This window comes from Gouania willdenowi, chromosome 20 (genome assembly GCF_900634775.1).
Source record: "Gouania willdenowi chromosome 20, fGouWil2.1, whole genome shotgun sequence".
NCBI lineage: Eukaryota > Metazoa > Chordata > Actinopteri > Blenniiformes > Gobiesocidae > Gouania > Gouania willdenowi.
In genome coordinates this window covers 14,030,848-14,044,285 of record NC_041063.1, presented here as the reverse complement: position 1 = coordinate 14,044,285, position 13,438 = coordinate 14,030,848, and the positions used below count along the sequence as shown (strand labels likewise).

At 38.4% G+C, this 13,438-nt stretch overlaps 2 protein-coding genes across 2 annotated transcripts; both read right to left on the bottom strand.

The window, feature by feature from the left end:
• Window positions 1-126: 126 nt before the first annotated feature.
• On the bottom strand, window positions 127-4,430 carry LOC114453903 (zinc finger BED domain-containing protein 4-like). The gene is made up of 2 exons (XM_028433884.1): window positions 3,094-4,430; window positions 127-1,031 (listed from the first exon to the last, which is right to left on the bottom strand). Exons 1-2 carry the CDS (start codon window positions 4,251-4,253, stop codon window positions 383-385), a joined length of 1,809 nt encoding a protein of 602 aa, XP_028289685.1. The 5' UTR covers window positions 4,254-4,430; the 3' UTR covers window positions 127-382.
• Window positions 4,431-5,740: 1,310 nt separating this feature from the next.
• enosf1 (enolase superfamily member 1) lies at window positions 5,741-12,138 on the bottom strand. The gene is made up of 15 exons (XM_028433887.1): window positions 11,962-12,138; window positions 11,795-11,897; window positions 10,693-10,808; window positions 9,949-10,035; window positions 9,838-9,864; window positions 9,689-9,761; window positions 9,559-9,597; window positions 8,771-8,853; window positions 8,572-8,694; window positions 7,916-8,050; window positions 6,738-6,779; window positions 6,523-6,652; window positions 6,215-6,314; window positions 6,065-6,146; window positions 5,741-5,959 (listed from the first exon to the last, which is right to left on the bottom strand). The coding sequence occupies exons 1-15, from the start codon at window positions 12,040-12,042 to the stop codon at window positions 5,867-5,869; spliced, it is 1,314 nt and encodes a 437-aa protein (XP_028289688.1). The 5' UTR covers window positions 12,043-12,138; the 3' UTR covers window positions 5,741-5,866.
• Between the last annotated feature and the right edge of the window lie 1,300 nt (window positions 12,139-13,438).

Genomic DNA, 13,438 nt, shown 5'->3' with positions numbered 1-13,438 from the left:
TAAAGTCTACAACTGGCGCCCTGTCCAGGGTGTACCAGCGCCCTATGAGAGCCGGAGATTGGCACCGGCAGACCCCCGCGACCCTGTTAAACGGGAATAAGCGGGTATGAAAATGGATGGATGGATAATGTCTACAGTATTGTACAATTTAATAAAATAAATTAAAAAAAAAATTGGAGAATCCGGAAATTTGAATGCGATATTCGTTTTCAGGGTAATATTGGACCGATATCAGATTGGGACACCCCTACTTATTGGTTCCTGTTTTACTTAGTGTGTGATAAGCAGTCTGATATCATCTTATTTAAACACACTTAACAGAAAACAATGTCACCAAATGCTTTGAAACAAGCTGATCTATTAGAAGTTGGTATAAATGTCTCTACTGCAGGTTGGCATTAAGGAAAACCTGATGTTTCACCTTGGATGGACATATGCGCTTCCTTCTCGTGACCGTTTGGTTTGATGAAAAGATTCTCTCTGCAGGAGCTGATGTTGCCACTACACACAACCTTCCCACCATCACTTGGACCAGTCGTGGGTAGACTGAAGCCTTGGCCTGCCACCAGCTCAGTGGGTCTTCAGCTCTCTGAATGATTGGTTCTGAGAGATAAGAATTCACCTCCGTCATAGCATCAGCTGTGGGCTCTCTCATCGCAGCATCTCCTGTGGCAATCTTATCAAAAAAACTCCACACAGCAGAGCTCGGTGGCTCCGCCTCCTCTTGGCTCGGTGACGGTAACGCCGCCTCCGTGCTGGAGCTGCATCCTGCTGCTGCTGCGTTCAACCTCTGGAAGGCGCTCTGAACGGCTCTGCAGTCGCTGAATGCAAGTTTTTTAAACCTGGGGTCTAATAAAGTGGCTTCTGAGAGCACGGTGTCGTGCTCCAGGCGCAGGAACTTTGTGTGCATGTCCGAACAAAGAGCCGAGGTCACTTCCTTTGCTCGCTCCGTTGTCACCGTCTGTTGGTGCTGAGACGTCACTCGCTGCAGGCCTTTGCACAGCACCAGCATTTTAGAGGCTGTGACGTAGCTGGAAGACAATAGAGATCTTTAAACATTTGAAGAAGCCTGTGTAGTTTACATAGCTGTGCATCTGTATATGTATATGGATTTAGAGATAGTACAGACTAATTTCTTAGGATTTATACATAATTTTATTAGGACGCAAAATGGCAATTTTTTTGCCCTGATTTCTCCAGTTTATCTAGGGAATAGGTTCCCAAAGTGGGGTACGAAAATTGTCATTAGGGTGTATAGAAATTAAAAACAGGGTGATAACATTGGAACGAATATAAGAAAGAATAGAACTAGACCAGCAGTCAGGAGCCTCCATGCATTGCCACAATTTACACATTGACCTACAGTTCATCGGCAAAGTATTCACATCGCTCCCCTTTATGTCACAGCCTTATTCCAAATCCTATTAAATTAATCTCTTTCCTCGAAATTATGAACAAAATACCCCATAATGACAACGTGAAAAAGTTTTTTTTTTTAAATTGTTTAAATTTGTGAAAAACAAAAACAACAAGACATGTTTTTTTTAAGTGTGCAGGAGCAGGGGGTACATAGCGTTAGATTAAATGTATGAATCAGAATCAGAATCATCTTTATTCGCCAAGTGTATGTTGTACACACGAGGAATTTGACTCGGTCAACTGTGCTCTCTCCAATAGTGAAAACATTCAATAATAAACAATCAACTAGAAAAGATGATAATAAGTATAAACATAAGTATAAATATAAACAGTAGTTAGACTAGAATGTGCAAACTCGATAAAATAACAAGATAATAATAATAATAATAATAATAATAATAATTAATAATAATAATAATAGTATAAAAAATAAAAAAAATAAAAATAAAAATAAAAGAAATAAGATAAAAAGAAGGAAAATAATAGAAAAGAACGATAATAATAAAAATATAATAATAATAATAAAGGAAAATAGTGCAGTAGAGCATTGATAAGTAGTGCACGGGACTAATGGGTACGGGACTGTGAAAAGTTTGGTAATCACTGATCTACGGCATGTGTCAAACTCAAGGCCCGGGGGCCAAATCCAACCCGCAGGGTAGAGTAAAAAGAGACTGAGAAAATATGAATCATTGTGTAAATGACCAGATAATGAAGTGCAAAGTGGTGTAAAATAGCTGAAGCTCAAGAATTCTGACAGTAATAAAAATATAGAAACTTTTCATGGGTTATTATTCTTTTGAAATTAACCAGAAATTGGATGTAATTTTACATCAGCATCTATGCAATATAATACACATTAAAAAAAAAAAATAATAATAATAAAAAAAACTACGTTACAGACTAACCGCACGGAATGTAGGGCTGAACTTTCTTTTTTGGAAAATAATCTAAGTGCGATATTTTCCTCAATATTGCAATTGCGATTTAATATGCAATTCTTTTTTCAAGGGCATCTTGTCATGTATTTTTCAATGAACACAAGCAATAAATCTGTCTGTTTCTTAATAAGCAATTTCAGATTTATTTAAACTTTAAGAAAAAATATAAACTATACATTTTAAAGCACAGATTACAACAATAAAGCAAACAAATCTGTGGCTTTACCTTTTCAACATATCTAACTAACTTCACGTTTCATGAAACACGTGGACTGCACTTCTTAAACACTCTCTGAACTTAACAGGACAATACAATACAGGACAAAAATGTTATTTTCTTTTTTTTTTTTCCTTTTTTTGAAAAAAAAATGAAAAAAAATGAAAAAAAAATGAAAAAATGTTATTTTCTATGAATAATTTAAAAAAAAAATGCAGCCTTCGCAATTAGAAAATCGCGTGTAACGATATTGCGATAATATCGCAAACGCAATTAATCGTTCAGCACTAGCAGAATGGTCACGTGACTTCCGGTAACACCATCTTCCGTACAGATAGAATGCCGGTATATGGATAAGTATTACATACTAGGAGACACTTCCTATATTGAATCGTTCGATTCCCCACTTGTCCATATTTGGCCCCTGAACTAAAATGATTTTGACACCCCTTGTCGGAGACAATATTAACAATGTGTGCAATGTAGTGGTGAATTACAACCAATGTTGAGTGGTACCTGTCAGCACTTATCTCCTGTGTCACCTCCACAAATGGTTCCAGAATAGTGCAGACCTCCTTCACAGTCTGCCAGTCTTCTTCGCTTAACGGATCTACGGGTGCGTGGGTGAGGATGATGGCTTGTTTCAACTCAAGAACATGTTTTAACATAGTAAATGTTGAAGTCCACCTGGTGGGGCAATTCCTTTTTAGCTTCACACCTGATGAGCTCAACTGATTTTGAGAAGACACCAGCATCTCTGTAGCTTCAGGGCTTTGGAGAAACCAGTCAACAATGGCCTTCACCTTTTCTACAGTTTCCTTCACTATTTCCAGTGCGTCCTGCATCATGGTGTTGATGGTGTGTGCCAGGCATGGGTTGTGGGTCCACTTTAAGGTTTCTAAGGCTGTGGCTGTGTTTGGAGAATCATCACGGACACAACACACCACTTTGTCCTCAACCTGCCACTCTTGAGCCACTCTCAGCAGCTCATTGACCAGGTTTTCCACACTGTGTTCTGTGCACTCAAAGCAGTCCAGCAGGCAGGACGTCATCTTGTAATGTTCTATGAAGTGGGAAGTGACAGACATGAAGGATCTGGAGGCTTTGGAGGTCCAGCAGTCAATGGTCAGACACACTGAAGATGCTGTGTTGACCCTAGATTTCCATTTGGCGCATTCTGTGCGATACAGTTTGGGGATCAGTGTTTCAGACAGTGTTTTTTTACTGGGCAGGCTGTAGAATGGATTCAAGGCTTTTACAAATCCCATAAATCCCTTGTCGTCCACCATGGAGATGGGTTGGAAATCAGCAGCGATCATTTTAGCTAATTCATCATCAATGCTGAGCTTTTTGGTGCGACTCATCCGCTTTGGTTTCCATGAGGTGACTTTGCTTTGAGTCTCTGGGGGACATGCTAGTGTTGCAGCGGGAGCTATGCTAGCAGCAGCGATGCTAACAGTAGCTATGCTAGCAGCCTCAGAGGAAGCTAAAGCTAGCAGCGCTGGTTTGTCCATCTGCACAGCGGGATGGACGGTCCTCATGTGTCTGTGCAGGTTTGTGGTGGAACCTGCTCTAAATGATATGTTCAACCCACAGAACTGACACGTTGCCTTGTTATTTCCCAGGTCGTGGAAATGCAGCCATATTATGCTGCTTCGCCTGCGGGAATCACGCATTAACACCGACGTATTCGCACTTTTCTCCGATTTGAAGTGAAGTAGAACCGAGAGCCGGTTCTTAAACTATGTGCCAGGTGAACCAACTCCTGTGTCCAACGCTGAAAGAGCCAAAGTCCTGTAGAAAGAGCCGACTCTCTGTAGACCTCCTTTTACGCGGCTCCCTGTTGTAGAAGGCCGTGTTGCCAGATACTGCCGTTTTTCCGCTCTAAAAACTAAAAATCTCCCCAAAGGTCCTGTTACTAAATTTAATTTACCCTTTGAAAAGAAGTAATATTTATTGAAACTTCTTCAAATACATAGATGTATTTATTTTTCACCTATGTTTAATGGTAGCCTGTTTCCTTATAAGTGTATTACTGCCATCTGTTGGCTTTAGTTGCCCCTGGACAGTCTTTTTAGGGTAGTAGATGATAACTCTTTGTCCCCTTTCCTGTCTTTCTACTGTCAGGTAGTCTATTTATAGTGCACCAACACTTTATAAGCGTTTTACTAAACTGTTCTGAGATGTAAACTTGGAAATATCAGTTTCCCATTCATTTTGGAACCAAAACGTTTGAAATCAGTGTTTCTCAAATGGGGGTACGTGTACCCCTAGGGGTACACAATGCCACTACAGTGGGTACTTGAAGGGGGAGTTAACAAATGAAAGCATTAAAAATATGGGGTTTTGTTTACTTTTAGTTAAAAATGATAATAACACTAAATAGTACCAGCAACTCACAAAACGACAACAAAAACACACAAAATAAGAGAAAAATGTACAAAATAATAAAAACAGACGAACAACAAGAAAAAAAAAAACACAAGATGACACCAAAAACACACACACACACAGAGAACAATACTCAAAATTACCAGCAACACACAAAATGACAACAAAGACGCACTAAAGGAGAGCAAAACACACAAGATCACGACAAAATAGACAAAAATAACAGAGAAACATACAAAACAACCAAACGATACCAAAAACACACACACTGAGAGTGAATAATTTAAATAACACCAAAAACACATAACAATAACACCAAAAACACACAAAATGACACCGAAAACATAAAATGATAATAGAAGCGATTTTGATTGGATCCCACATCAGGTGGGAGATGACCGTAAATGATAAAAACTATAGAAATAAATCTATTCAGGAGGCAATAAATAAGGTTTCATTTACTTATTTTCAAATGAGATTGTTTAAAATGTGTGTTATCTCTCATTCATTCCATCATTATGCTCTATAGTTATTTTTTACAGAATTCTGAGCAAAATGTAGTAGTCGGACATAAAGGGGTTCCATTCAAAAGTAAGAGAAAGGGGGTACTTGACCCTAAAAAGTTTGAGAACCACTGTTTTAGATGAATCATTGGGTTTTAGCAGGTATTTAGTTGTATTGTTAAAGCCATTCAGTGTGGGTAAATATGATCAAAATGTTTATGCATATTTGAATAGATTTAATCTGAAACACCTTTAAAAAAAAAAAAGTACATTTTTACATCACATTTAATAAAAAGGAGGAAAACAAGACATCCAAAGTCTGTTGAGCTATTTAAACGTTAACAAAAGTGACTGAATGATTACAAATAATTGTAAAATGTGGACGACGACAGCCTTCATTTCTTCATGTCCAGCCTCCATACGTCTCCATCAGGAAACTGGTGTCTCCTCACAGAAGACTCAAACATCTCACAGGAGTAGCCTGGATCCTATGAGGAATAATTACAGAATGAATGCTAAATAAATAAACACACCAAGTAAATGGATCAGGAAGCAGGTAAGCTGTAAACATCAGGAGCTGATGTATCTCTCACCTTTGGGGGCATGTAGCAGGCGTTCTGAATCACCACGGGACTAGTGAAGTGCTCGTGAAGATGATCGACAAACTCGCACATTCTGAGGAGAAATGGAGTTCAGAGTGATGTCGAGATCATCCCACGCTTTAAATCCATGGAGGACGTTACCGATTGCTGAGGCTGACTGACACGCAGATGTAATCAAAGAGGATCAGATGCTGCATGAGCTCACAGAGTCCAACTCCCCCAGCGTGAGGACACACCGGCACTGGACAATAGGAACACATCTGTCATTCCCAGATGTTTCTACTGAGCACATGCACACGCTAGGAATACCGGTCGAAGGGAACCACGTGCACAATCATTTACATGAAAAAAAATCATTCTTCTTTTTGTGGAATTGTACTTGAACTTCTGATTAACAGTTGTTAAAGTTTTGCAGGGAGGACTACCGTGAACGTTCCTTCCAAGTCTACCTTTAAACTTGTGAGCCATCAGCAGCACAGCCAGGTTCTCGTTGACGCTGCCTAGACGACAGGCGTCTATTTGGACAAACTGTAGCGCAGCCGCCTGCAGGAACTGCTTAAACATCACCCTGTTGTGACACTACAGAGGAAAGTCAACTCAAAACTTTGATCAAATACAATATGGATGTTTGCACGGACAAATATCAGAGTGCTGAACTTCCTGCCTGCTCTCCTGTTGCTACACCGATCCCATAAGGAGCCAAAGCCTGAAACAACACAGGTAAAGAAACGTTAGATATACAGGCAAAGGTCTGTAGACTGGTACTGATGGTTTTGGGGGTGTGACAATTTAAAAAAGGATCCAGTAAATAGCCTGATATATAGGGCTGGGCGATATATCCAGATTCAACATATTTTGGCGATATAGAAAATTTAAATATTGCCTATATCAATATATGTATATATATATATACTGTATATATATATATATATATATATATATATATATATATATATATATATATACACACATACTTTTACATATATATATATACATACTTTTTATACCTTTTTTTGTTTTAAGATACCCGTTTTAGGAGTCGCTGCTAGCATGAATAACATGAAAAGCTCAGTTAGATTGATTTCCGAGTGCGTTCTAAGTTTAACCCCAGATGTTTCCCCAAACAAGCCATGCACACTACAGAGCTCACTCACACATGCTGTCTCTTACAGGAGAAAAAGCCAAAAGTGGAACATATTGTGCAGCTGTTTGTTAATAAATGTGCCTAGGTGTGTGGCATTTTTCATCATTAAATCTAACCCAGAATTGTCTTTCTGGTAAGACTTAGAAATACTGAGATTTATACTGTATCCTATATTGACATTTAGAGAAAAAAAGAAAAAAAAAAATCATATTGAGATATGAAGTTTGGTCCATTTCGCCCAGCTTTACTGATATACACAAAGTGTTTTAAAACATCCAGAAAAGGAGCAGAAGAAGATTTCATGCGATCCCATAAAATATCAAAAATAATCCCTGCACTACTGCAATCAACTTCAAGGATTTATTTAAAAAAATAATAAAATAAAATAACACAAATCAAATGAAAGATAACTGCACAAAAACTCAAAGAGAATAATTTATGCAACACTAATAAAGACGTGTAAGAGATAATGAAGATGACAGAACATGGAGTTTACCATCTGTCTAATGCTTTCCTGGAAGCACTGCAGCAGATACATGGAAGTATTTCCACCAGGATTTGGCAGAAGGAAGAAGAAACTGCTGAGCTCTATGTTCATCCTAATGAAGGAAGTTGCATCGACCACGTAGTTTGTGGCCCTAGGAACACCCATCTGACATGCTTGTTTTGTTTTTTATGACTAAGATGAAAAGACTTGCCTTGGAAATGGTTGCGTGACCCAGGATGTCATCAGGAGACGTGGGCTCCTCAATCCACAGCGGTTTAAACTCAGCCAGCCTGGACACCCACTCGATGGCCTCGGCCACGTCCCACCTTTGGTTGGCATCAATCATCTAAGCAACAGAATGATACATTTCAGCCCCAAAAATAGAAAAATAAATAAATAAAATCAGATTAAAGTTGATTAAACCACTGTTTCTCTAATGAGAAACGGCAATGACACTACTTTTCATTAACAAATGAAAGCATTACAAATATATGGTTTTATAATGTTTGATTTTAGTAAAAAAATAATAATCATATTAATGATGATTAGAACATGAACTGATAATATAAGGGGGGGAGTCTTAGTTCCACACCAGGTGAAAGGGAGATGATACAAACTATAGAAATAATTCTATTCAGGACGCACTAATTACTGTTTCATTCCATATGTTTACAAAATGAGATTCTTTAAAATGTATGCTGTCACTCACTCATTCATCATTATGCTTTACAGTTGTTTTTTTCACAGTATTCTCAGCTAAATGTTGTAGTCGGACAAAGGGGGTACTTGGATTCAGGAATGAAAGAAAGGGGGTACACGAGCAAAAAAAAAAAAGGTAGGAAAACCCCAAGATTAAATGATTCTCACCATTGTGTTATTGGGTCCAATCGTTTCCCTGATGAGGCGACATCTGCGAACGTCGTCCTCTAGATCAGCACCGACCTTCACCTTAAACTTGGTCCATCCACTTCTCAGTGCATCCGTGCAGAGCTTTGGTAGGAACATGTTCATAAAAATCATAAAATCATAAAATAAGGCATATTGTGTGTTTTTGTCGCACAGAGACCTGTTGGAGCAGCTGGTCTGAGTATCCAATCCAGGCACAGGAAGTGGTGTATGCTGGGTAGCCCTCCATCAGCATCTGATGCTCTGAGGAAGATCCGCACACAATAGGACTATATAGGATTTATTTAATCAGTTTTCTGGTCCTGCTTCTGTTTTCATGCAGTCGGTGGATGTAAAGCTGCTCACTTTTATGTTTTGTTTTATGGTGTTACGGTCCAAAGGGTGCCCAAATAAACTGGTGACTGACTATCAACTGTGGGGCTGGTGTGAGGAACAATATATGTTAGAACTTTTACCATTTGACACAAAGCAATTACAGTTTTTTATATTTATTTTGCATGTTTTAATACCAATAGCCACTAATGGCATCCGTCAACACACATGGAAGATGATCACAAGAAACGAGGAGCACCAGTAGATTCATTACACCACCTCTGGTTCCTTTAATCACATATCAAATGCATGCTTTGCGTAACATCCATTTTTTTGGGGGAATTTATTTATGTATTGTTCCTTTTTTTTGTCAGAGAGTAAAAAAACAGAGCAATACTGTGGGTCCTCTCTGTGTGGTGAGCTTAAAACATGAAGCTTTCATCCATTAAATATCCAAATATCACACAAACAAAACAAGAAAAACATTGCTTATCTGGTTTTTGATATTCCTGTATTCCTGTTTTGGTTTTAAGTCAGTAAAACAAAATAACCACACTGCTAATTTGTTATTTTGATTTGTTTTTTTTTTTCAATAGAATAACCAAAAAATGAACAGTATGGATTCTGAATATTCACCTCTCTGCTGCTTCCCCTCCTGAGCTTTGACAAGGATTTCTGTGTTGGAGAACAAATGCATTGATGGAACTGCCAAAATGACTGGAAATAAGTCGTTTCTCGTGACATTTTGGATTTAACCCAATCTCACCCAGGGCCTCTTCCTCTGTGAGGGCGTCTGTGATGTATCTGAAGTCAATGCACGACACGATCTGTTTGGGATCCTGAATGGACACGAATGTGACATTTCCTCTGTGATTACATCTCAACTGTTATTGGTCCAAACGCCCAAGAACTCACCATGTCCACCAGCAGCTTCCACAGCGGCTGCAGGAGAGTCACCACAAAAAAGTTGCACATCGTGATTTGCGTAGTAGACAGTTGTAAATAGTGCATTAATGATGGCTTCACCTTGCCCTCAGCCCTCGCCCACAGGTCCCATACAGCATTGAGAACTGCAGCAGTAGCCAGGTGGATCACACCTTTCTCTGGGCCCAGCTGTGGAGAGCAAAATGTATTTATTCAGTTTATTTCCGACATGGTTTTTTTTTTTGTACATGCCGAAAAAGGAGACCAAAGAAGCAGTTTGCCTATCCAAGTCCCGTCCCCTGTTTTGTGCACAGAAAATTTACATCAAAGCTTGTGTCTCTGGTCAAACAGTCTTAGGTTGTTCTGAACACAATTAATTTTTTTTTTTTTTTGTCCTTTTTTATGTAGGATTTATTCTCATCTGTAGTCAGTGTTGTCTTTTTTCATTCCTCCTCTCCATCGTTGTTCGTGTCGTCCTTGTTCCCTGCAGATTTCATTCCCCGACTTTGTTTACGTTCCTCCAGTTCAAAAGAAAACTTCATCGTCTTTCGAAGTTCCTTGTTTTGTCTCTGCATCAAGGTTATTCCAGCTGTTAATAGCTATTGACAGTGCTGTGTTTTCCAATGTTAGATTTAACCCTTTCACGTATAAACACATTACTATGTCTTAGCTTATAAGCAGTAATTTAAATGTGACCCAATAAGGGAAGAATAGATTATCTGAGAAATCATCTAAGATGGATTGTTTTTAAAATATACTGGAACTGAGTTAAATGCCTTTTTAAACAAGACTATCAATCATATTTGACTCTGTTTTCCATTATGCAAAATCAAATGTTTTTCTTACCCATCTCATCTGGCTATCACTGCTCAGCAGGCGGTAAAACCCTCGGAAGTCACTCACAATCTCCCGCAAACATTTGCCAACAACCAGTCCTGCCAAGGCCTTGACAGCACACACTACTGTAAGAGGAAATAAGCTTCAACAAAGTGCAGGGATGTCACCTTTTTTGTGCAGTGTGTGCATATTTAAACTCTTAACAAGCATGGAGATGAAAATGATGCAAACTTTAGGTTGGTTTGGCCATTTTACTTCATTTAATTTGCATCTGATTGTTTATAATCTATCTGTAGTCTACACGTGATACAATAGTCTGAATGATGGATCTATTAGGTGGTACAGTTGCATTCAAGGTCACAACAGGAGGATCCTCACTGTTATTAGCATTAATATTATTATCTCTTCGCTTATTTATTTGTCTGTGATCAGTAGGAGCAATTGGTTAGAATTTAGAGATGAATATGATGTATTATAGTAATAGTTATTATAATTGAGATTATAGTTGTTTATCATTAATTACAAACTTGAAAACATGGCAAAAAATTAAATAACATGTATAAAAAGGAGAGAGAGAGTGCAAAAATACACGCTATGCCTATTGAAAGTAAATAAATATTGCTAACTTAATTTACATTTGTTGTGAAAATCGTATTAGGAAATTAGAAAAGTAAACGTTGCTCATACTTGTATGTAATTTTTTAAGTATTGTTTACGTAAAATTACATTAGCAAATTTATGTACAAATTATATGTTAAAATTAAGGCGGCGAATATTTAATCTTCGTTTTTTATTGTTACAGGAGGTATTAGTTTATTTTATTACAACCCGTCCCTCACCCTAACCTAATCCAAATAAACAAACAAATAAAACACTTTGAAAACAAAAATAAACAAAACTGATTTTTTTTTTAGCAAAAATTCATTTTTGCAGTAGTGCGCATGTGCGCGCATATACAATTTCAGTACGACGCGAACTCAGACCATGACACCTGTATAACTAGCAGTGTTTTTTCCACAGCACCTGAACGCAGCACGGTTGCTGGTGTACCTTGAACGCAGCACAGTGAACAAGCAGTGTTTTCCATATTTGTAGGATGAGTTTTTCTCACCGATCTCGGTTCCTTTCCCCAAAGTGAATGTGAGGCCGAAGCCTCTGAGGTTGCAGTCCGTCTCCAGCACTACGTAGGCTGCTGAGTAGTCTGGATCAGTGTGCTGCAGTGCAAACAGGGTCTCTGGTTCAAATCCTGGAGCGTTAAAAAGCAGTGGAAGCACTCACCATGGCGTCAGAGCCGAGCTGCTCCACAGACGTAGGAAACCTCACGTCCTTCACTGTCAGATCTCTGATAACAGACAACATCACTGCTGTGTGCTAGCACAGATCTACTTAATGTGTTTGGAAGTAACACACGAAAAAAAAGAAAGGAAAAAAGGAAGTAACACACGAACGCCTCACATGACCTTTGACCTCAGGTCTCAGTTAAAGGGACAGAGACATTAAGCGACAACATAAGAATCTGAGTTTTATTGTAGAAAAAGGCTTTATTTATGTACAAAGCCCTTGATTAAAAATGAGTCCTGTTTTTCTGTCACCCACTTCCATTGCTATAGTGTAGCAACTTTTATCACAGTAGGGGCCACAAAAGTGTGATTGTCTGATCCAAGGGCCACATAATCGTCATTTAGATTATTGACCAATATGAGTATTAGTTATTCTGTGTTTTTCTTGTCATTTTATGTGTTTTTAGTGTCATTTTTGTTGCCATTTTAAGTATTTTAATTCTAGTATTTTATGCAAGACCTCTACTTACCTCTTATTTAATAATTTGCATATTTACAAACATTTGCTGTTCATGTTGTATATTTTGCTTTTTCTGATATTGTCTATCGTGCTATTCTTATCTTTTCGCTGCTGTAGCAATTTCAGTAAGTTTATTTTGTCTTCTTTTTTTTAAATATATGTTCAGGTTTTGTTTATTCAGACAAGGTTTTTCAGGAAATGTTATCTCCTGACAACTGCCAGTCTTCCTCAGAGGTGATATGCCTTGATGTGTCCCTACGAGTTCTCATGAGGAAAGCATCAAAGCACTTTCTGATGCTTTCAGGTGCTGGAGCAACTTAATATGAACTTAGTAGGATTAATACAATATAATCAATCACAATTTCTGTCATTTTGAGTTTTTTTTTTCTTGCATTTTGTGTGTTTTTACTTTGAATGTTGTGCATTTTTAGTGTCAATTGTGCATTTCGTTGTCGATTTGTGGATTTACTTTGGGGGCAGCAGAAAATTTGACCCGAGGGCCACATATGGGCCCCTGACTGGGGTGTAGATCTCAAGCTGTTGGACCGGTGGACAGTTTTCTAGGGTTCTTGTGGCTTCAGGTATCTCGTTGAATAGTGATTGTGAGACAATGGACATTTCTATGGACAAATATCAAAACAGCGACCCCATGTGGATCAAGTTGGATGGACATATTTTTAGAAGATGATAAGAAACAGGGTTAAAAACCGACCAAAATGACAACATGAAGACTGCAATAATAAAACACTAGGGCGGGAATCCACAGCCCGCGCTGCAACAAGCGTCCCATTGACGATGCAGTCGTGCCTTTTTTGCAGGAATCTTCTGCCGGTGCTTAAATCCTTGGGTTGTTTTATATTTGCTGTGTCATTCTGTCTGGGCAAGGAGCCAAAAGTCAACAAGCTCCTGTTTTCTTTCAAACCAGAATAAGTGACTGTTTTAACAAACTGTGTGA